This window comes from Melanotaenia boesemani, chromosome 18, assembly GCF_017639745.1.
Source record: "Melanotaenia boesemani isolate fMelBoe1 chromosome 18, fMelBoe1.pri, whole genome shotgun sequence".
NCBI classification, from domain to species: Eukaryota; Metazoa; Chordata; class Actinopteri; order Atheriniformes; family Melanotaeniidae; genus Melanotaenia; species Melanotaenia boesemani.
Genome location: NC_055699.1, coordinates 32975040 through 32998461, shown reverse-complemented (window position 1 = coordinate 32998461; position 23422 = coordinate 32975040). Strand labels below are relative to the sequence as shown.

Genomic DNA, 23422 nt, shown 5'->3' with positions numbered 1-23422 from the left:
TGAGATTCCTGACCGTTCCTCTATGCATTCACTCAACAACCGGTAAGATTCCTGACCGTTCCCTTTCCTGTACACATTCACTCAACAACCGGTGAGATTCCTGACCGTTGCTGTACGCATTCACTCAACAACCGGTGAGATTCCTGACCGTTCTTGTACGCATTCACTCAATAACCGTTGAGATTCCTGACCGTTCCTCTTTATATTTACTCAACAGCCGGCGAGATTCCTGACCGTTCGCGTTCCTGTACGCATTCACTCAACAACTGGTGAGATTCCTGACCGTTCCAGTTCCTGTATGCATTCACTCAACAACCAGTGACATTCCTGACCGTTCCCGTTCCTGTACGCATTTACTCAACAACCGGTGAGATTCCTGACCGTTCCTGTACGCATTCACTCAACAACCGGTGAGATTCTTGACCGTTCCCGTTCCTGTACGCATTCACTCAACAACTGCTTAGATTCCTGACCATTCCCGTTCCTGTACGCATTCACTCAACAACCGGTGAGATTCCTGACTGTTCCCGTTCCTGTAAGCATTCACTCAACAACCCGTGAGATTCTTGACCGTTCCCGTTCCTGTACGCATTCACTCAGCAACCGGTCAGCTTCCTGACCGTTCCCGTTCCTGTACGCGTTCACTCAACAACCGGTGAGATTCCTGACCGTTCCTGTATGCATTCACTCAACAACCGGTGAGATTCCTGACCTTTCCTGTACGCATTCACTCAATAACCATTGAGATTTCTGACCGTTCCTCTGTACATTTACTCAACAACCGGTAAGATTCCTGACCTTTCCCGTTCCTGTACACATTCACTCAACAGCCTGCGAGATTCCTGACCGTTCCCGTTGCTCTGCGCATTCACCGAACAGCGCATTAGTGCCTATGGCGTGAGCAGCTTCCACATCTGTGAAGCTCCCTGAATGCTGAAAAGTACATGGAGGTTTTAAAACAGGGGTGTCTAACATGGGTCCTTGAGGACCGCTGTCCAGCAGATTTTGGATTTTTTCTGCTGCTGCACACCTGAATCAGATTAATGGTTCAGCATTGTTACCTGCCCCTAAGGCAGGTCTAAGACAACAGGGAGTAACACAACTCTAGAGGATCCTATTGAAGAGACGGTCTTAAGTTTATTACATTTGATGTTAGCATGTTCTTAGATAAGGACATGCATACAACAAAACCCTAATCAGCAGACAACACCAAAAACCTGGCCTACACAAGAGAAACATGGTGTGGTGGCAGAAGTGACCAAAGGGCCCAGATGTCCTTTTGAAGACCACTCCCAGGCATTGATTGGCTGGAAGAGCCCAGCACTTAACAGGAGGAGCACCTACAACATCACCAGAATACACAGTGATTAACAATAGAAACCGCATTCATATGTGGAACATAACAGCATGCAAATTTTAATTTGAAGCATGTGTGTTGGTGCCGGGAACGTTTAAAACCTGTAGGACTTCGGCCTCCAGAACCAGAGCTGTACATCCCTGCTTTAGAGCAACGTCTGTGTTTAGGTCTTTCAGTGAGGCGACTGAAATGTTGTGGCTGCATCTTATGTCAAGAAAATGTTAAGATTTAACACAGCTTCACCGTTCCCACGGCTACTTCTTGGTTTGTATCTGTTGGACCCTGAATGCACCATTACTGCAGTTCCTGGCAGAGTGAATAGACAACAACCTGTTAGATCCATATCAGTCTGGCTATAGGCAAGGCCGCTCTACTGAAACTGCTGTCCTGTCAGTTACTGATTTCCTACGGGTTGCCAGATCCGCTGGTCAATCCTCAGTCCTTATACTGCTGGACCTATCTGCTGCCTTTGACACGATCAACCTTCATATACTGTTCTACCTCACAGGAAGATCCTTCAAAGTATCTTGGTGAGGGGGCATGTCCAGATCACATGGGCTGACAACAGGGGTGCCTCAGGGCTCGGTTCTTGGCCCTCTTCTCTTTTCACTATACACCTCCTCACTCGGGGCATCATTAGCTCTCATGGTTTCTCCTACTACTGCTATGCAGATGAGACTCAGCTTTTCCTTTCTTTCCCACCTGACGACACAACGTCTCAATGTGAATATCAGCATGTTGCTGATATCTCCGCATGGATGAAGGCTCACCACCTTCAGCTAAATCTGTCCAAGACTGAGCCTATTGTCTTTCCAGCCAATCCTTCCTTACCGCCACAGATAAGCGTGCAGCTTGACTCCATCACGCTTGTGCCTACATCTTCTACCTGGAATCTTGGTGTTATGGTAGACAACCAGCTGACCTTTAAGGACCATGTTACCTCGGTCGCTCGATCTTGCCGATTTGCTCTCTACAACATCAGGAGGATCAGACCCTACCTGACTGAACACACGGCCCAGCTCCTGGTCCAGACTCTGGTCATTTCACGCATTGACTACTGCAACTCCTTACTGGCTGGCCTGCCTGCATGCTCAGTTAAACCTCTGCAGATGATCCAGAATGCAGCAGCACGTCTGGTCTTCAACCAGCCCAAAAGAGCTTATGTCACTCCGCTGCTAATCGCTCTCCACTGGCTTCCAGTTGCAGCACATCAGATTCAAAGCTCTGCTTCTGGCTTACAAAACAATAATCCAAACGGCTCCGGTCTACCTTCACTCCTTAATCCAGAGCTACACTCCCTCTCCACAGTTACGCTCTGCCAGTGTTTGTGGGAAGAACAGCATCAGAGCAGAAGTGAACATAGGACACCACAGATGACGTATTTTCCTCCACATCAGCGTCCTCTTTGAACCCTCACCAGTCTGTTTGTTCAATGCAGTCCTGTAAGGATGAGGAAGCCTCCTCAGTCCAGACCGGGGTGGTTCTGGTGGTGTGTTTGGTCCTACAGATCCTGAGGTGAGGAGCTGCTGCAGCCTTGTATGCTCCTAGAATGTTCCAATACACCTGCTCCAGTATATTAAAGTCTCTTGTCGGAAGGTTTATGAATTTGTGGAATGTGGGGAGTACAGGTTTTAATTCCATGTGGTTAAAGTCCCCCAACACGATCACATCCACCTCTGGATATGATCAGGACCGAGCTGAGTTCTCTAACCAGTTTAAACACTCTGTACTTCACTGCCAGATGGTCCAGGTTGGGGAGCAGAAGATTCCAGTAATAGAATAGAATAGAATAGAATAGAAATACTTTTTTAATCCCTTCAGAGAGCCCTCAGGGAAATTTGGGTACCAGTAGCAATATAACACCAACAGTAAAGCAGGACAAGCACAAGACACAATATATACAGGTACAAAGCAAAATAGAGGCAAATAGAATGCAATAAATATAACAATATTAACAATAAGATAAGTTAAATAAAACAATATAAACAAGCATTGCACACAGTAGAGTTGGTACAGATTCCCAGTTCACTATTGCACGTATAAGTTATTGCAACTGTTTGTATGGGTTATTGTGCATGTGTTGTATCAGGCGGACTGCACACCTCCCTCTCCCCCCTCCTTCTCCCCCTCCTGCCTAATGCAGAGTTGTACAGTTTGATGGCTCGGGGGACAAAGGAGTCTCTGAGCCAGTTGGTCCTACTCTTGGGGAGGAACAGCCTGTTACTGGTCAGGCTTCTCTGTGCACTGATGACAGTGTGCAGAGGGTGACTGGCATCATTCACAAAAGCCAGTAGTTTTTTTAGTGTTCTCCTCTCTGCCACTGTCACCAGGGAGTCCAGCTTCATGCCAACCACAGAGCCCGCCTGCCTGATGAGTTTTTCCAGCCTGTTAGCACACCGTTTTGTCATGTTACCCCCCCCCAGCAGACAACAGCATAAAAAAGCGAACTAGCCACCACAGACTGATAGAACACCCACAGGAGTTTCCTGCAGATGTTAAAAGATCCCAGTCTTCGCAGGAAGTACAGACGGCTTTGGCCCTTCTTGTACAGGTGATCTGTACAGCATGTCCAGTCCAGCTTGTTATCCACCCACAACCCGAGGTACCTGTAGTTGTCTACAATCTCCACCTTATTGTCCCTGATAGTCACTGGACGTGGTTGTGGGCTGGACTTCCTGAAGTCAATAACCAGCTCCTTAGTCTTTGAGGTGTTAAGCTGGAGATGGTTCATCTGACTCCAGGTGACAAAGTCACAGACCAGATTCCTGTACTTGTCCTCTCCATCATCCCTGATACACCCCACGATGGCTGTGTCATCTGCAAACTTCTGGATGTGACACAGCTCTGAGTTGTAACAGAAGTCTGAGGTGTAGAGTGTGAAGAGGAGGGGGGCCAGCACCGTCCCCTGGGGTGCTCCTGTGCTGCTAATAAAGGTGTCAGATGTGATGTCCTTTAGCCTGACGTACTGCGGTCTCTCTGTGAGGTAGTTACCAATCCAGGACACCAAGCAGGGGTCCACCTGCATCTCTCTCAGTTTGTCCAGAAGCATCAGGGGCTGGATTGTGTTGAAGGCACTTGAAAAATCCAAGAAGAGGATCCTCACTGTGCCCCTCCCCTTATCCAGATGTACTTGGACACGGTGTAGGAGGTAGAGAATAGCATCCTCCACACCCACACCTGCGCGATAGGCAAACTGTAGGGGGTCCTGGGCCTGTTGCACTTGGGGCTTGAGGAGACTGAGGATGAGCCGCTCCATCGTCTTCATCAGCTGGGATGTAAGTGCCACCGGTCTGTAATCGTTCAGCTCACCAGGACGTTTTTTCTTTGGAACTGGAACAATACAGGATGTTTTCCACAGGGTAGGCACTTTCCCCAGCTGTAGACTGTGGTTGAAGACATGCTGGAGTGGTTCCCCCAGTTCAGCAGCGCAGGTCCTAGGCAGATGAGGAGGCACTCCATCAGGGCCTGCTGCTTTCCATGGGTGGAGCTTCCTCAATTCTCCCCTCACCTGTTCTGCTGTTATGTGTGGAGGGTGTTGAGATGGGGGGAGGGGTAAAGGTTGACAGGGGGGCTGCACAGGGGATGAAGTCAGGGAGGTTGTGTACTGCAGTGGGGGAGGGGGGACAGTGGGCTGGTCAAAGCGGTTAAAGAAGATGTTCAGCCTGTTTGCTTCTTCCACTGTCCCCCCCGCTGTTATGGCCTTTGATCTGAAGCCTGTGATGGTGTTGACACCATCCCAGACCTCCTTCATACGGCTCTCACTCAGTTTATCTTCCACCTTCCTTCTGTAGGTGTCCCTCGCCACCTTCAGGCATTGTTTCACCTCCCGCTGTGCTGACTGCATTGCCTCCCTGTCATGGTTTACGAAAGTCACCTTCTTCCTGTTGAGGGCAGCTTTGACATCTTGTGTTATCCAAGGTTTGTTATTTGGATAACAACGGACAGTCTTATTGGGGGAGACTACGTCCAGCGAGAAGTTGATGTAGTCCGTCAGACAGTGAGTCTGCTCCTCTATGTCCTCACCATGTTGTCTCAGCAGTACATCCCAGTCAGTGATGTCAAGATATTCTCTCAGAGCATCCTCTGCCTCAGGTGACCACTTCCTGATTGAGTGTGTGGTTTTAGACATCCTTTTGACCAGGGGGGTGTACTGTGGCTGTAGGTGAACCAGGTTGTGGTCAGACTTTCCAAGTGGGGTGAGGGGGGTGGCTGTGTAGGCATCCTTCACATTGGAGTACAGCAGCTCTATTGTTCTGTTGTTCCTTGTGGGACAGTCTACAGCCTGGTAGAAGGAGGCCAAGGTAGAGTCCAGGGAAGCATGATTAAAATCCCCAGATATGACCATAAACGCCTCGGGGTGCTTTGTCTGCAGCCTTGCTGTTACTGTGTGTATCTTCTCACAGGCAGCTGATGCATCCGCGCTGGGCGGGATGTAAACACTGAGCACGATCACGTGACTAAGCTCCCTTGGCAAGTAATATGGCCGCAGACTAACGGCTAACAGTTCCAAGTCATGGCAACACAGTTCCTTTTTCACTGAGACATGTCCTGGGCAACACCAACGTTTGTTCACATAAATGATGAGCCCCCCACCTCTGCTCTTACCTCAGGCGTTCATGTCTCTGTCAGCTCTCACAGCAGTGAAACCCGGTAGATCCACGTAACCATCCGGTATCGCATCAGTGAGCCATGTCTCTGTGAAGATGTATAAGCTGCACTCGCGATAACTCCGTTGATTGTTCGGTGCCAACAGCTCGTCCATCTTGTTAGGTAGTGAGTTGACGTTCCCCATTAGTACAGAGGGGATCACTGGCTTAAAACATCGTCGAGCAGCCTTTAGCTTAGATCCTGACTTGCAGCCTCTGTACTTCCTCCTCAGCTCTGTGGGTACGTTGTGCTGCATTCCGACATTAGTCTTCCATGCAAAAAGTTCCTCTCTTGAATAAACAAGACGACGTGCAAGTGCCATGCTAGAGTTCAAAATATTCAATAGGATATATACATATATAAAATAAGGAATAAAACGATAAGAAAGAAAGAAAGAATCACTCGGGTGCGTAAGAGACACTGGTAAGGCAGCCGTTTCCTGCAGCGCCATTTAAAAAAAAAAAAAAGTAATGTATATAATGTAAATGTACGTATCTGTACACGACGAGTTGTAGACGTACAGTGCTAAATGTCCAAAACCTTACCCGAAGCTGCAGTCCAGTCGGCACGGAGCAGAGAGCGCCCCGCTGGCTCCACCGCTACGTCTGGGATATTGTTGTTGTTGTTGTCCAGCTAGGTCTCGTTTAAGATTGTCACACAGCTGTCAGTCTTACGTGAGACGATCCTCAGACGAATTTTGTCCAGCTTGTTGGTGAGAGACCTGGCGTTACCGAGGAGACTGAGCCGGTCTGTTTGGGTTAGCTTGTAGCCTAACACGCAGTCCGCTCTGCTTGCCCTGCTTTTGTTTATGTTGTCTCCTCTGTCTCCCGGACCACGGAGGGGGGGTGGTGCCTCTGTGGTCTGCTGCAGCTCGGGTGGAATAAAATCTGAATAAAAACCCGTAGTTTTTCTCCAGTTCCAGCAGGTCAGCTCTTCCATACTGGATTAAGTATGGAAGTCTTATAAACGCTGGTGAAAACTTGAACAAAAACATAAAAACAAAAGTAAATAGCTGAGAGCCTGCAGCTGCTACGTGTGCTTGCGCCACCATCATGCGTATTGGCCTAGCGTGGCGTCATACTAGCTTTTATTGAATTAAAGACTGATTCAATGAAACTGGAGAGAACATAATCAGTGTTGTTCGGTCAGTGAGCGTTTTTACATGATTTTTAAACTCCACCTGGTGTCAGGTATCATCCCTCTCCAACTGCATGTTTACAGGACATTTGTAAAGAAAACAAATATTTGTGTAATCGCAACCAAAACTAAACATTTAAAGTGCTTGTGTGTGCATGTGTACAGCTGTGTAAGAAGCAGCCACATGCTGAGCAGTGTTAACATGTGGCAACGCACCTGCTTCCCATCACTGTACCAGCAGATGTCAATGGCGGAGGGGTCCCGCCCCCTCATTTCATATTTAATTAGCAGAATCAAAGAGGATGCAGACCTGACACTGTATCATGTGTGTGCAATGGGAAACGACACAATGAGCCACATATGGATCCATGTGGAGCAAGGAAAACCAGGAGAGAGGGGAAATTTGGGGGCAGGGGGATGGCCGGCGCTCACAATGGGATATTTATTCAGCTGTAAATTAACTGAACTCACAAACATGCGAGGACATCAGAATGCACGTTTCCTGCTTTAATATCAGACAGTGAGAGCTCATTATGTCCCCTGATGGTGTTTGAACACCAAATCACAGGAAGATTTATGATTTTCAGCAGAAATCCGCGGTTTCAAAACTTGGTAAAAAATATTATCTGCAAATATCTTTTTAGACCGTTGAGTGGATAAGCAGCAGGTCATCCGCACTGTTTCTGTGATGTTAATGATCTGAAATTAGCGCCTGCAGACTTACAGCCTGGATGGATTTCCTGTTTTGCCAGTAAATCTAGAAACCATCCACCACAGTGGACACTAAACTCTATTCTTTTTTCTTTTAGAAGCCCAAATGAAACAAACACTGAACGAATAACTGCACAAAGTTACTGAGACTGTAGCACACAAGTGCACTGGAAATGATTTAATACAGAGAACACCACAAAGAAGGCATCCTGAGTACGCTGATGTTGCTTGGTGGTCATTCTAAACAAAAGCAGAATAGCTGTGGTGGCGGGCAAACAGCATGTTGATTTTTCCTTTCCTTACAAACTGAACAGCAAAGTTTAACGAAGCTACAGAAGTCCTGACTTCTCCTGTCTTTATAAAACAGTGGCTCGATCTTCATCCTGAAGAACTGGTCGGAACCAGGTTTTGGCTGTATGGGTTGTGATGGTGTTGGTTATCTCCATCCACCTCTTCCCTTTCTTGTTGTGGTCAGTGTCTCCACCAAACATATCTGACTGGAGTGTTTTCCATCTTTACCTGCAGATGTGGAGGATGCTGATCTTACTGTCAGACCTCCTAAGCATGTTTGTGACTAAGGCAAAGTACATATTTGCTTTTTAACCTCACACTGACATAGGCTAGCAGCTCTGTTGTGACAGTAAAGGCCTGTTCATAGCAATGCTGCCAACTCCTCGGTAAGGTAAGTAGTTATTGGCTGTCCTTATCATCGTCTAATATATAATTTACTAGGTGCATGAAATTGTAATGGACGCTGTAGAAGACGACACCATGGAAAAAAAAAAGTGACTAAAAATCCCCCCTAATACAAAAGAAGTTTCTTCTGTCAGTTCCTGTTACTTTCTAATGTACAAATTGATTTATTGATCTTTAGTTTAGTTTTCCTAAGTCTGATTTGGTTTTTAACCTTATGCCCCACATTGGAGATTAGTACAAGTCATAGTAAAATAAATACCGTTTTGATCTGTTATCTTTAAAATCTACAGTGACAATCTGATTGGCCCAAAAGCAGACAAAAGAAAAAATGGGTGGCTTTGAACGATTCACTTCCCGACTGAATGTGAAGTAGGACCGCAACGATTAGTCGAAGTCCACAGTAGTCGACAATAAAAATAGTCAACACCGAATTTAACCATCAACAATTGTCAGCAAAAATAGATAAATAAAACTACAGAGTGAGACATCGTCTTCTTTTCCTATCTCTGCTGAGAGTTGCGCATGCACAATAAAGTCCACCAGGGGAACCATATCACTGCTGTCGGGCACAAACCTCCGCAAACTGTTATTTTTCAAGAAATGAATAAAACTATATGTTTTTTGTAATAATGGACATAATGTCATCAAACTTGATATTGTGTTTTACATCATATATCTTTGGTTAAATATTTGTAAACCTACAGACAGACATAAAGGGTGTGCAATAGTACTGATTTATGAAGTAAAAAAATGTTCATAAATTTTGGACATAGGAGGTTTGTGCCCGACAGCAACAGGATAACTTCACATTAAACTTATAAAACAAATTAATTCATGTGAGATTTGTAAAACACACCTTGTGTACCACAGGAGTACGTCTGCAACGCTCAAACATTTAAAGAGGAAGCACATCGGACTTATACAACAACCTCATGCAAGATTTTAAAGCTGAAAGTGAAATAAAAGCCATTTACTAATTATGAGATACATAACCCGATTGGTCCACTAGTCGTTTTAGTAGTCGATGACTAATCGACTATCAGAATATTTATTAGTTGCAACCCTACTGTGGAGGGGCACCCCACCTATGAAAAGCTTTCACATCAATCTCCAGACGTCTTCACCAACACAAAAAAATGTTGCTAGATTTCTCACAAGTCACCTTTTTGAAAAACAGTCCCCACAGGGGGCTGAACACTGGCTGAATACTGGCTGAATACTGGCTGAACACAGATTGGATACTGGATGAATACTGGCTGAACACAGACTGGATACTGAAGGAATACTGGCTGAACACAGATTGGATACTGGTTGAATACTGGCTGAACACTGGCTGAATACTGACTGAACCCTAGCTGAACACTGGCTGAGCGCTGGCTGAATGCTGGCGTTGGTAGAGGTTTGTCATCATCTGGCTTAAATAAGAAATACTTCCACACCGCTGCCAAATGCGAACATTTTTTGGGTAAGAGTTCGGTTCGGGTGAGGGCGGGACTCGCCACTACCACTTGGGTTTTCATCAATATGCATTTAAACCTCCTTCCCACAGACTTTCCTCCGCTTTCACTCTCACTCACTCTTTCCAAACACTGGCCTGCAGGCGGTTTCCTCCACTTAGTCAAGTGTTGTAACGGCACTTTGCCATTGGTTGAGGGAGGAGGAAGGCAGTGCTGCATATGGGGCTGCTTGAAAAACTCCGGGAGGAAATTGTTTGTGATGCAGCTCGTGATAGGGCTGGGCAATTAATTGAATTTTAATCGCGATTACGATCTTGGTTTTCAACAATCATAAAAATGAAAGGATCCGATTATTTTTGTCCTTCACAGTTTCCTCTTGTGCTGTTTTCAGTTGCAAATCGAGCACAGCAGACATTGCAGCGCTCTGCTGCAGACTCCTCCCACAGCCCCGACTGCTGTAGTTTTATTTAGTGCCAGTTGCAAACACCTCACCAGTTATGGGCTGGACACACGGGAGACGAAGTCGCTCCTTCTCCATTCATTTTCTATCGAACTTGCGTGATGAGGCGCAAATCGCTGCCCTCCTCCAGCCAAGCGGCAGGTGACATTCCCGCAAGTGAAATGTTGCGCTCGTTCACGGGGGCTTGCGACCCAACACAAGAAAATAGAAAAATGTTCAATTTTTGTGAGTCGCGACTAAATAATCCAGAGACACAGAGAGATAAACGTTATAAACAAACAGAACTTTTTCTCGGTTAACACAGTGAACAACTCGGGGTCACTGCCATCTCGTCTCCATGTTAGTGGAGTATGTCTCCCTGCCCTGGATGATGAGGGTGTTGTGACGAACGTCGCTACAGTACGATGTTTCGCCACCGCTTCAGACCTGTGGTCAAGCCGCACCATAGAGCCGTATATTAATGTTGTGCTACATTTTATTGACGCGGATTTCAACGTGAAAATGAAATGTCTCCAGACTAATGTTTTTCCACATCACACCGGTCACAACGTAGCTGCTGGCCTGAGACAAACAATAGCTACGGGGACCTGGTGGAAAGAAACTAGTCTGTATTACCATAGACAAACTTCAAATGTCACACTGACCCCCCACCCCACCCCCCCCGCCCCAACACACACAGCCCCCCCCAACCCCGCACACCCTCTCTCTTTATCTAATTGTGTTAAATAATCGCGATCTCAATTTAAATCAAATTAATCGTGATTATCATTTTTCCCATAATCGAGCAGCCCTAGCTCGTGATATAAATCGCTGTGCGTAGAAATGACGTCTATATGTGAATCGAGATCGCGATTTTTTAAGGATTTTTAGTGCAGCCCTACTTCAGAGTTGCATTTTAGACTAATCGTAAATACAAGGTAACAAAGAAGACATGAAATTTCTTATGGAACAGGACATTTTAATGCAAGGAATCTGTAATTTATCTGTTTTTCTTACTTAAAAGGAGAAACTACTTTATCACTGTAAACATTATCTTTACTTCACACAGCAGTTTCTTTTTATCCATCCAAGAGAACGATGCTGTCAGCTCGACTCTCCCATATCTTTGATTTATTTAGGCAACAGACAGCAAAATGGCCAAAACCCACCACCACATGCCCACATTCTGTGGGAAAAACTGGGCCTTCTAGGTAAACTTCAGGGTATAATTTCCCTGTGTCCATCTCCAAAACCCATTAGCTGCAACATTCATTCTGTGAGGTTGTAGGGTGTCGGAGTCCAGTCAAGTCAACAGATAACCAGGCGTGGCCTGTTAAAATGAAACGGAAAATCCAGTTTGACTGGAAACAATTACAGCTTAATTTGATTTTAAACTTCTGGGAAAGTGTTTATTTCTCAGCATCTATTTCCCACAAAAACATAAATATGCTACAGAGAGCATGGATCTCATGGTAATTGGAAGGAAGGTCTCTAGGAAATGAGCAGGAAATGTAATTGCACTGCAATAATCCTTCATTTTCACAGCTAAACTAAAATAAATACCTTCAGGGTGAAAATTCATATAAAATTCAACGTCTTGAGTTGTGATTTTTTAAAATGTTTTTCCATAAATTTGCAGCCTGCAAACTTATTTTGTCTATATACACTAAGCACACGCTCAGACCAGTTTTCTCTTTTTTAAAGAGCTCAACATAAATATTCTAGGCATTGATTTGTTTCTTCGTGGTTGGTTCATGAACTTGTTTGAGGAAAATGTTGTGGACTTCTCTGAGGAACAAACAGCAGGGATGGGATTCCCTCGAGCAGGAGCTGCTCCCAGAGACCGATGACACCAGAGGACTTCCATTCACCCCAAGGTCAGAAGCCTGTCCAGGTTCACCTGCTCTCACCTGCTAACTGCTGGGATGGACGGAGCGGTGTAGGAGATGAATGAATGGGTTGATGCATTACTTTTGTTTATATGCAGGGTTTCCGCTACATGTACAGGATGGTGATGCAGCGTTGCGGCGAGAAAAAAGCCATGAAAGCCGCCATGTTTTTGAGGGGGGGGGGGGGGGTTACTATTAGTTGTTACATTACATTAGTGCTAAATGTAATGTAAACATAATCCTCGATCAGCTGTTAATTAAATAGGTCCATGGGGGGGGGGGGGTGTCAGATTACAGTAGTTGCTTCTATAGCGCCACAAGCCCACAGCGATAACCAGGGGGCCCTGTGTGCACATGTGCAGAGGAGAGAGCAGCAGCAGTCGAGTGCGGCAAACCAGAGCTAGCAAACCAGCATAAAGCTAGCAAGCCAGCATAGAGCTAGCAAACCAGCATAAAGCTAGCAAACCAGCATAGAGCTAGCAAGCCAGCATAAAGCTAGCAAACCAGCATAGAGCTAGCAAGCCAGCATAGAGCTAGCAAACCAGCATAAAGCTAGCAAACCAGCATAGAGCTAGCAAACCAGCATAAAGCTAGCAAACCAGCATAGAGCTAGCAAGCCAGCATAAAGCTAGCAAACCAGCATAAAGCTAGCAAACCAGCATAGAGCTAGCAAGCCAGCATAAAGCTAGCAAACCAGCATAAAGCTAGCAAACCAGCATAGAGCTAGCAAGCCAGCATAGAGCTAGCAAACCAGCATAGAGCTAGCAAACCAGCATAGAGCTAGCAAGCCAGCATAGAGCTAGCAAACAGCATAGAGCTAGCAAGCCAGCATAGAGCTAGCAAACCAGCATAAAGCTAGCAAGCCAGCATAAAGCTAGCAAACCAGCATAAAGCTAGCAAACCAGCATAAAGCTAGCAAACCAGCATAGAGCTAGCAAACTAGCATAAAGCTAGCAAACCAGCATAGAGCTAGCAAAATGGACAGAAAATCTAAAATAAAGCAGTTACAACTCCTTAGATTTTTAGAAGAAAAGTAAAGGGTAAGATAAACAGTACTGTCCCAAATATGTGTATTATTTGTTTAACACAAGCAGATCGCCGTCGGGGGGTCGCTACACAAGACATTACATTATGTTACAAGCGCGCAGGTGTCAGTGTGTGCGTGCATCTCGGGAGGAAACTCAGAGAGCGCGACAGAGAGATCAGCTCTGACATGTGTCATGTATATCCTATACAATCTATGTGCATATCAGATAAATAACACCAACTGTTTAGTTTTTAATAAAAGAACTCAGTATACTTGCTATGACATAGAAATCAGATCAGAATAGTTTAGTTTGATCTGGTAGGGGTATGTTAGGGGAAACACTGATAGTCTTTGTCTGAAGGTTAGTTGGAAATTGGGGGTTGTCTTATAATCAGGGTTTGGAAGTGTCTACAATAGCCAGCAATCATTCTGACTTATACAGCATTTTTGTTTAGGTATGCTAGTGCTACCTAAGCTGCTAACCTTAGCTATCCAGCGTTAGCATTAGCTATCCTTAGTTAGCATTAGCTATCCAGCGTTAGCATTAGTTACCCTTAGTTAGCATTAGCTATCCTGAGTTAGCATTAGCTATCCTTAGTTAGCATTAGCTATCCAGCGTTAGCATTAGCTATCCTGAGTTAGCATTAGCTATCCTTAGCATTAGCTATCCTGAGTTAGCATTAGCTATCCTTAGTTAGCATTAGCTATCCAGCGTTAGCATTAGCTATCCTGAGTTAGCATTAGCTATCCTTAGTTAGCATTAGTTACCCTTAGTTAGCATTAGCTATCCTGAGTTAGCATTAGCTATCCTTAGTTAGCATTAGTTACCCTTAGTTAGCATTAGCTATCCGGAGTTAGCATTAGCTATCCTTAGTTAGCATTAGCTATCCAGCATTAGCATTAGCTATCCTTAGTTAGCATTAGCTATCCAGCGTTAGCATTAGCTATCCTGAGTTAGCATTAGCTATCCTTAGTTAGCATTAGTTACCCTTAGTTAGCATTAGCTATCCTGAGTTAGCATTAGCTATCCTTAGTTAGCATTAGTTACCCTTAGTTAGCATTAGCTATCCTGAGTTAGCATTAGCTATCCTTAGTTAGCATTAGCTATCCAGCGTTAGCATTAGCTATCCTGAGTTAGCAACATCTCAACACAAACAAAGCTGCACATTTAAGTCCAAATTTTAACAGAAACATGTTAAGTTATCATGGCTTGAATCATGATTGCTCGTGCTCTATAGCAGGGGTTCTTTTTAAGTACTTTACCACTTTTGGAATATTTTTTTCCCAGTCTTGTACCCGGGACCAGATCAGGGCAAACCCCTTGTTAAGAAAAAAATGACATGGGAAATATTTCAATAGTAACGCTTTCTAGGAAATATTATTTTGTTCTTTCATGTGGATTTTATTTTTATTTATTTTTTACTAATTATTAATTACTCAAAGTTTTCATTACCTGGTGTTGTATTTATCTCATGTACCTCCTGTGTACTCCATAGTACTCTTCCCATTTCTGAATGATGGCTTTAGATAGCCAGGAAAGGTCCATGCTTTCATTGTGCTGGAAGATGTTGATTTAAAAAAAAATTGTATTATATTACAACTTAAAGAATTTTTATATTCAAATGAGCTTCTTTTAAATTTGCAATCAGGTTTTAGGAAAAAACACAGTACTGCTGCTATTGTAGCACTTTTATAGTACCCCTGGATACACACACACTCCTGGATACACACACACACACACACACACACACACACATATATATATATATAAGCTCCCCAGGCTAAGCCCAGGGTGTCCTCAAAAGCTGGTTAGGACCCAACTGGAAGTGTTAATGTTCGTTTCCTGTGGGATTCGGACTCCCGGCGTGGGAGACGGTGCTGATACAAACATCTCTGTATTAATGCCAGTCGATCCATTTCAGCATCTTCCATCTGATTGTCTTGTTCTTAAAAACACTTGTGAGCATTTTAGAGAGAAAAGAAAAAGACAGAACTGGAGTACAGGAATTAATAAATGGGCTGAAACAAAGACAGACGAGGAGTGATATGCTGGAAAAGCTGGGATGACGTCCTAACCCTGAAATAAACCAACATCTGCGAAGCCCCGTCTCTCTAAGACAACGCTGCAAACAGCATGAGTGTAAATACAGGAGGTCGGGCGTGTTTACCCTGTGCTGCTTGGCCATTTGCTCAGTGTTTATGCTGAGCTGTGAGACCCTGATCACCACAGGCTGCAGAACACCAACCTTTGACATTTCAAGGTGGTGTTGTCAGAAAAAATGATCTCAGATAGAAATCGATTCTGAAATGTAGGGGCCGTCCCCCACAGAGCCAACCAGCTGATCACCGCCATGTCCCACCATCATACGGATGCTGCGCAGGCTTTCAATGTGTTAACATTTCAATTAATGACATCAATTAGTTACTCGTTAACACTTTACTATAGAAGGCCTTATTATATCTATTATCTGATCTCTGATTGGTGGAAGTCTGACAGGAAGTGGCTTCATCATCATGTCCAGGTCTAAATAGAGGTCTCTTAGCAACATAGTAGTGATGGTGATGTTTTTATGGTGAAATGTGATAAATAATGCTGTTATCATGGATCATTGTGGATTTACCAGATAGAGTCTCTGAATAAAACTACATTTAGTGGCTGGATTGTAAACCTGCTGGACGGGATAGAAATGCTGGAAAACTTCCATAGATCATCTAAAGGGTAAAATATCCATCACATTTTACCCCACAGAGATACACACCACCGCTCCTGGTGGGACGCTGGTGACAGAAAGGCAGTTTTATGGTAAAAAAACATCAACTTTCATCATAGATTCAACACCGTTTTACCGAGAAGTGGCAGGAGTTCCAGACTATGCTTCGGTTTGCAGGACTCAGGGCCACGTCTGCTCACAGTGGACATGGAAAGCTCTGCCATTCACCCCCTCCTCCTCCTTCCTCTGCTTTGTAGAGGCAAAGTGGTTCCAGATGCATTCTCTCACGGCTAGCCTTCCTAACCCCGCCGCAACATGAAAGAAACATAAGGACAGACGTCCTCTGCAAAACGCTGCAGAGGACAGAAATGTATGGAATTTCCACACAAAATGGAGGACGTTGGAGAGGAGGCCATCATCTGGACCGTCCCTGTTCCACATCACACCTACAGCCGCCTGGGAAATTCAGACCAGAACACAACCTGAGGAGGACAACGTGCTCTCCAAATGAGGATCTGAGAGCTGGGTTTCTTTCATGTTCCAGACAGATGTGTCGGGGAAAAAAAGACTGTACAAAGTCATATTTAGCCAGAGCAAATCCACATCCTGCAGCCATGTGGACCGCAGATCAAAGCCGACCCACCAGCAAGTCCAGCCCTGCAAAGCCAGAGACAAAACACCCAGAAACTCTGGCACACATGAAGGGCCAACAGCTGGAGACATCCACAAACAAGTAACAGCTCCATGTTGCCTCACACCATTACCAGAGACAACTGCGTTTTACAGCACCTAAACACACCTCTGCCTGACTTCAGCCAACCAGTAAAAACTGATTCATTAAAGCGGATTCTTAGACACAAGCATGGAAAGCTGCTCGGAGCCCCCCAAATCCACCAATGTTAAATATATTTAACCTGCCTCGTAGGAAACACTTCCTAGACTTTTCCTTTACTATATTCCGCTTTTCTAACGAAGAAAGGGCATGTACGAAGTTTTGGAGTCGGTGACGCCTTCACGGTCCCCTTTTACTTTTCTCCAACCCGCTGTTTCCTTCCTATGTCCCATTTCTGGGGCTCGGAACCGAACTGACACACTTTCTAAACCATGATACCGCACGGTGTAGAAAAGACCCTTATCCGAAGGAAAAATTGGGTTTAATTTGCTGTTTTGTCTGTGAAAGAGGAGCCTTTCTTGTTCGGGACGGCGGAGCGTCATCATGCTAGCGTTCGTCCCGATAACGGACCCCAACTGTCGCCTTGACTTTCGGTTAAAGATACTTCACTACAATACAAGAATAAAACATTAACCAGTGCCGACTTACACTGTTAGTTTGGTTGTAATGTAAAAGGTTAAAATAATTACAATTCTCCTTTAATGGACGTCTACTTTAGCCATTTATTCACACACAGTCGCAGTACATAGTCTGCAGTGGGCGGTAGTTACAACTAAGTAATAAAAACTGCTTATTTATGTAGGAAAAAAAGAGGTTCCGGTCATTTTAACGTGGCCGAACTTTAGATGAGACTGTCATTATCAACCGCGCTTTCTAGCAAATGCTTGTAAGCTGTTTATTTTCAAGAAGATACGAAGCGATATAAAATGGTTAGATATGTGAACGAAGTTCGGCTCGGTGTCCAGACTAGAATCTGCCAGCTGTCACAGAATCAACAAGTTAGTCCCTGCCGGAGAAAGTCGGTGATAAAACACTTCAGTTCCTCCTCAGAGGGAATGAAGGCTGCCTCGGACAGGAACATGGACACAGGAGAGTTTAATATCCCGCAGACTCACCCTGAGCGCGGAGCCGCTGGCAGCAGACGCTGAAGGCGAGCAGGAAGCTGGTTATCTGGAAGCACGCGCGCATCTTACCAAAATCCTAAAGTGCATCGTGAACAAGAAGAGACAGAAAACACGGGCCCTATGACATCCCGCTCCACGGAGCCCGTTAACTCTCTCTCTCTCTCTCTCTCTCTCTCTCTCTCTCTCTCTCTCTCTCTCTCTCTCTCTCTCTCTCTCTCGTACGGACCGCACTGCGCATGTGCAGATTACTTCTCAACAGGCTTGTTTTTGTTATTTCTGTAATTGTTTGTATAACACTAAACAACACCTTTTACTCAGTTTAATTAGCTAATTAAAAGAAGGGAAAACACATTTCTATATTTGGATTTTAAAAGCCAAGAGCTTTAAAATTCAGTCCCGCCTATTCTACAGCTTCAAAGTCATATAACTAACTTTTACAGAGACGTTATTAATAATGATCCAGTTTTAACAAATCCATTATATAATCCAATATGCTCCAATTTAGGAATCTCTGTGTGCATGGGAAAAGGCTGGATGCTGGTGATCTTCTGCATTAAAAGCAGACATGATTCTCTACTGGAAACCACTGCATGGCCTCAGGAAGACTTCCAGAAACCACTGTCTGTGAATACAGTTCACCCTGAAATCCACAAATGCAGGTTAAAGCTCCATCATGCAGAAAAGAAGCCAGATGTGAACAGGATCCAGAACCAGCTTCTTCCATCTTCTCTGCATAAGCTCATTTAAAAGGGTCTGAGGCAAAGGTCTAGAAGTTTAGAGCAACATCTGCTCCCATTTCATCAAGATTTCAGATTTCAGCAAGATGATGCTGAACCACATCCTGCATCCATCACAGCAGCATGGCTTCACCCTGGAACTACTTTTTACACCATGCTGAACATCATCCTGGAACTACTTTTTACACCATGCTGAACATCATCCTGGAACTACTTTTTACACAATGCTGAACATCACCCTGGAACTACTTTTTACACAATGCTGAACATCATCCTGGAACTACTTTTTACACAATGCTGAACATCATCCTGGAACTACTTTTTACACAATGCTGAACATCATCCTGGAACTACTTTTTACACCATGCTGAACATCATCCTGGAACTACTTTTTACACAATGCTGAACATCACCCTGGAACTACTTTTTACACAATGCTGAACATCATCCTGGAACTACTTTTTACACAATGCTGAACATCATCCTGGAACTACTTTTTACACAATGCTGAACATCACCCTGGAACTACTTTTTACACCATGCTGAACATCATCCTGGAACTACTTTTTACAACATGCTGAACATCACCCTGGAACTACTTTTTACACCGTGCTGAAGATCATCCTGGAACTACTTTTTACACCATGCTGAAGATCATCCTGGAACTACTTTTTACACAATGCGGAACATCACCCTGGAACTACTTTTTACACAATGCTGAACATCACCCTGGAACTACTTTTTACACAATGCTGAACATCACCCTGGAACTACTTTTTACACCATGCTGAACATCACCCTGGACCTACTTTTTGCACCATGCTGAACATCACCCTGGACCTACTTTTTACACAATGCGGAACATCACCCTGGAACTACTTTTTACACCGTGTCGAACATCACCCTGGAACTACTTTTTACACCATGCTGAACATCACCCTGGACCTACTTTTTGCACCATGCCGAACATCACCCTGGACCTACTTTTTACACCATGCGGAACATCACCCTGGAACTACTTTTTACACCGTGTCGAACATCACCCTGGAACTACTTTTTACACCGTGCCGAACATCATCCTGGAACTACTTTTTACACCGTGCCGAACATCACCCTGGAACTACTTTTTACACCGTGCCGAACATCACCCTGGAACTACTTTTTATACCGTGCCGAACATCACACTGGAACTACTTTTTACACCTTGCAGAACATCATCCTGGAACTACTTTTTACACCGTGCCGAACATCATCCTGGAACTACTTTTTACACAATGCTGAACATCATCCTGGAACTACTTTTTACACTGTGCCGAACATCACCCTGGAACTACTTTTTACACCGTGCCGAACATCACCCTGGAACTACTTTTTACACCGTGCCGAACATCATACTGGAACTACTTTTTACACCTTGAGGAACATCACACTGGAACTACTTTTTACACCTTGCGGAACATCATCCTGGAACTACTTTTTACACAATGCTGAACATCATCCTGGAACTACTTTTTACACAATGCTGAACATCACCCTGGAACTACTTTTTACACAATGCTGAACATCACCCTGTAACTACTTTTTACACCGTGCCGAACATCACCCTGGGACTACTTTTTACACCGTGCCCAACATCATCCTGGAACTACTTTTTACACCGTGCCGAACATCACCCTGGAACTACTTTTTACACCGTGCCGAACATCACCCTGGAACTACTTTTTACACCGTGCCGAACATCACACTGGAACTACTTTTTACACCTTGCGGAACATCATCCTGGAACTACTTTTTACACAATGCTGAACATCATCCTGGAACTACTTTTTACACAGTGCTGAACATCACCCTGGAACTACTTTTTACACCGTGCTGAAGATCATCCTGGAACTACTTTTTACACAATGCTGAAGATCATCCTGGAACTACTTGTTACACAATGCGGAACATCACCCTGGAACTACTTTTTACACCATGCTGAACATCACCCTGGAACTACTTTTTACACAATGCTGAACATCACCCTGGAACTACTTTTTACACCATGCTGAACATCACCCTGGAACTACTTTTTACACAATGCTGAACATCACCCTGGAACTACTTTTTACACCATGCTGAACATCACCCTGGACCTACTTTTTGCACCATGCCGAACATCACCCTGGACCTACTTTTTACACCATGCGGAACATCACCCTGGAACTACTTTTTACACCGTGTCGAACATCACCCTGGAACTACTTTTTACACCGTGCCGAACATCATCCTGGAACTACTTTTTACACCGTGCCGAACATCACCCTGGAACTACTTTTTACACCGTGCCGAACATCACCCTGGAACTACTTTTTATACCGTGCCGAACATCACACTGGAACTACTTTTTACACCTTGCAGAACATCATCCTGGAACTACTTTTTACACCGTGCCGAACATCATCCTGGAACTACTTTTTACACAATGCTGAACATCATCCTGGAACTACTTTTTACACTGTGCCGAACATCACCCTGGAACTACTTTTTACACCGTGCCGAACATCACCCTGGAACTACTTTTTACACCGTGCCGAACATCATACTGGAACTACTTTTTACACCTTGAGGAACATCACACTGGAACTACTTTTTACACCTTGCGGAACATCATCCTGGAACTACTTTTTACACAATGCTGAACATCATCCTGGAACTACTTTTTACACAATGCTGAACATCACCCTGGAACTACTTTTTACACAATGCTGAACATCACCCTGGAACTACTTTTTACCCCATGCTGAACATCACCCTGGGACTACTTTTTACACCGTGCTGAACATCATCTTGGAACTACTTTTTACACCGTGCTGAACATCACCCTGGAACTACTTTTTACACCATGCTGAACACCACCTTGGAACTACTTTTTACACAATGCTGAACATCACCCTGGAACTACTTTTTACACAATGCTGAACATCACCCTGGAACTACTTTTTACACCGTGCTGAACATCACCCTGGAACTACTTTTTACACCATGCTGAACACCACCTTGGAACTACTTTTTACACAATGCTGAACATCACACTGGAACTACTTTTTACATAATGCTGAACATCACCCTGGAACTAATTTTTACACCATGCTGAACATGACCCTGGACCTACTTTTTGCACCATGCGGAACATCACCCTGGAACTACTTTTTACACAATGCTGAACATCACCCTGGAACTACTTTTTACACCGTGCCATTAATCCTCAGAGGGGTGTAGTTCCTCTGCTGGCTCCTCCCATAGTCGGTAATCATCTCTTTAGTTGTTTCTGCGTTCAGCAGGAGGGTGTTAGCATGGCATAACTCTGTCAGGTTCTCCACCTCCCTGTCTCCACCCGCTCATCATCGTTGTTGATGCAACCAGCCGCCACAGTGTAGAGCTTCACTACAGTGCTGGAGCTGTCCATGGCAACACGGTCATGGTGTACAGGGAGAAGAGCAGAGGGCTGAAAACGCAGTCCTCTGGAGATCCAGCGAGGGTTTGGGGGCTGGAGGTGTGCCAGCCCACCTGCACCACATGAGTTCTGTTTGACAGGAAGTCCAGGATCCAGGCCCACAGGGTGGAGTTCAGCCCCAGGCTGGGCAGCTTGGAGTGGAGCAGGTGGGACTGTAGTGATGGAAGCTGAACTAAAGTCAATGAACAGCATCCTAACGGAGTCCCCTGTGGGCTGTACGTGTACAAAACCCTCCAGTCAGTGCAAAACAGAATTAAAAAATAGAATAAAATAGAATAATTATAAACAACATAATAAATAAAAAAACAATGTATAGTGAATAAGATAAAAAGAATAAAAAAATAGCTGCCAGAGTATAGTGTATAATATATATTATAGTAATTGCAACATCCCCTATTTTAATTAAGTCACGGGTGTGTACCACACACACACATGCAGCCGGTGTGTGTGGCACTTTTCCTCTACACGGATAATCCCTAGAACACGATGGAAGTCCAAAATGGAGGAAAATTATTTACCTTCTATCTTGAATTATTGAGTCAATATGGCTTTAAATAATGTTACTGAGCTGAACTTTGCAGCATGACCCTGGTCTCAGATGGATATGGTGATTTTCCAGTATCCTCATCCAGTGACAGGAAGTGCTGTTTTCCACGGGGACCTCCCAGTCTGTCCCCCATTGTTCCCAGTAATGCCCGTATCAACAGGCCCAGGCTGTGTTTTGTGCTGCACAGCCGTCAGAGAGCAGGGGACCTCTGTCCAGAGAGAAACCCTCTTTGTGACTGATCAAGGGTCATGAGTGGGGAGCATGTGAGGGGCTGGATCAGCATATTGGCCCCAGTGTCTGCGCCATGCTGTCGGCAGCCATGAATAGTGATGGCACCCAGCAGCAGGAAGGTGAATCAATCATGTCTTCATTTCAATGTCCTGAAGTCCTCTCAGATAAACAAGAACCCCACTGAAAAAGAAAATGGGAATTCTTTACCATCTGTCCCATCACAGAAAGTATTTTGTTCCTTCACTTGTAATTTCCACGAACAACGAAGGAAGCTGGAGAACTGTTGGTGGAATAGATCCTGGAACAGGAGAGGCTCTGACACGTCTCCTGCTGCTGCAGCTGCTTCCAGCTGGACGTGTCAAGTCTTCAGAGGCCGGAAGGACCCAACGCTTACTGGACCTTCCTATCGTCTACAACCAGCCTGCCCATTCTCCTCTGACATTTCCTCCTCTTCAGACTGCAAACCCTGGAGATGCTGTAGCAGTCGTAGCAGAGAAAGGTGATGAAGAGGACGGTCAGAGCAGGACTAGACGTCATTAACGT

The 23422-nt window shown here is 44.7% G+C and overlaps 1 protein-coding gene across 2 annotated transcripts in view; it reads right to left on the bottom strand.

Annotated features, from left to right (window-relative positions):
* reck (reversion-inducing-cysteine-rich protein with kazal motifs) overlaps window positions 1-18024 on the bottom strand; it is a 149606-nt gene extending 131582 nt beyond the window's left edge. For both annotated transcript variants that reach the window (XM_041967822.1, XM_041967823.1), the window contains exon 1: window positions 17860-18024. In XM_041967822.1, the coding sequence (XP_041823756.1) occupies window positions 17860-17932 (73 nt within the window). In that variant the 5' untranslated portion in view covers window positions 17933-18024. The remainder of the gene's footprint in view (window positions 1-17859) is intronic.
* Window positions 18025-23422: the final 5398 nt, after the last annotated feature.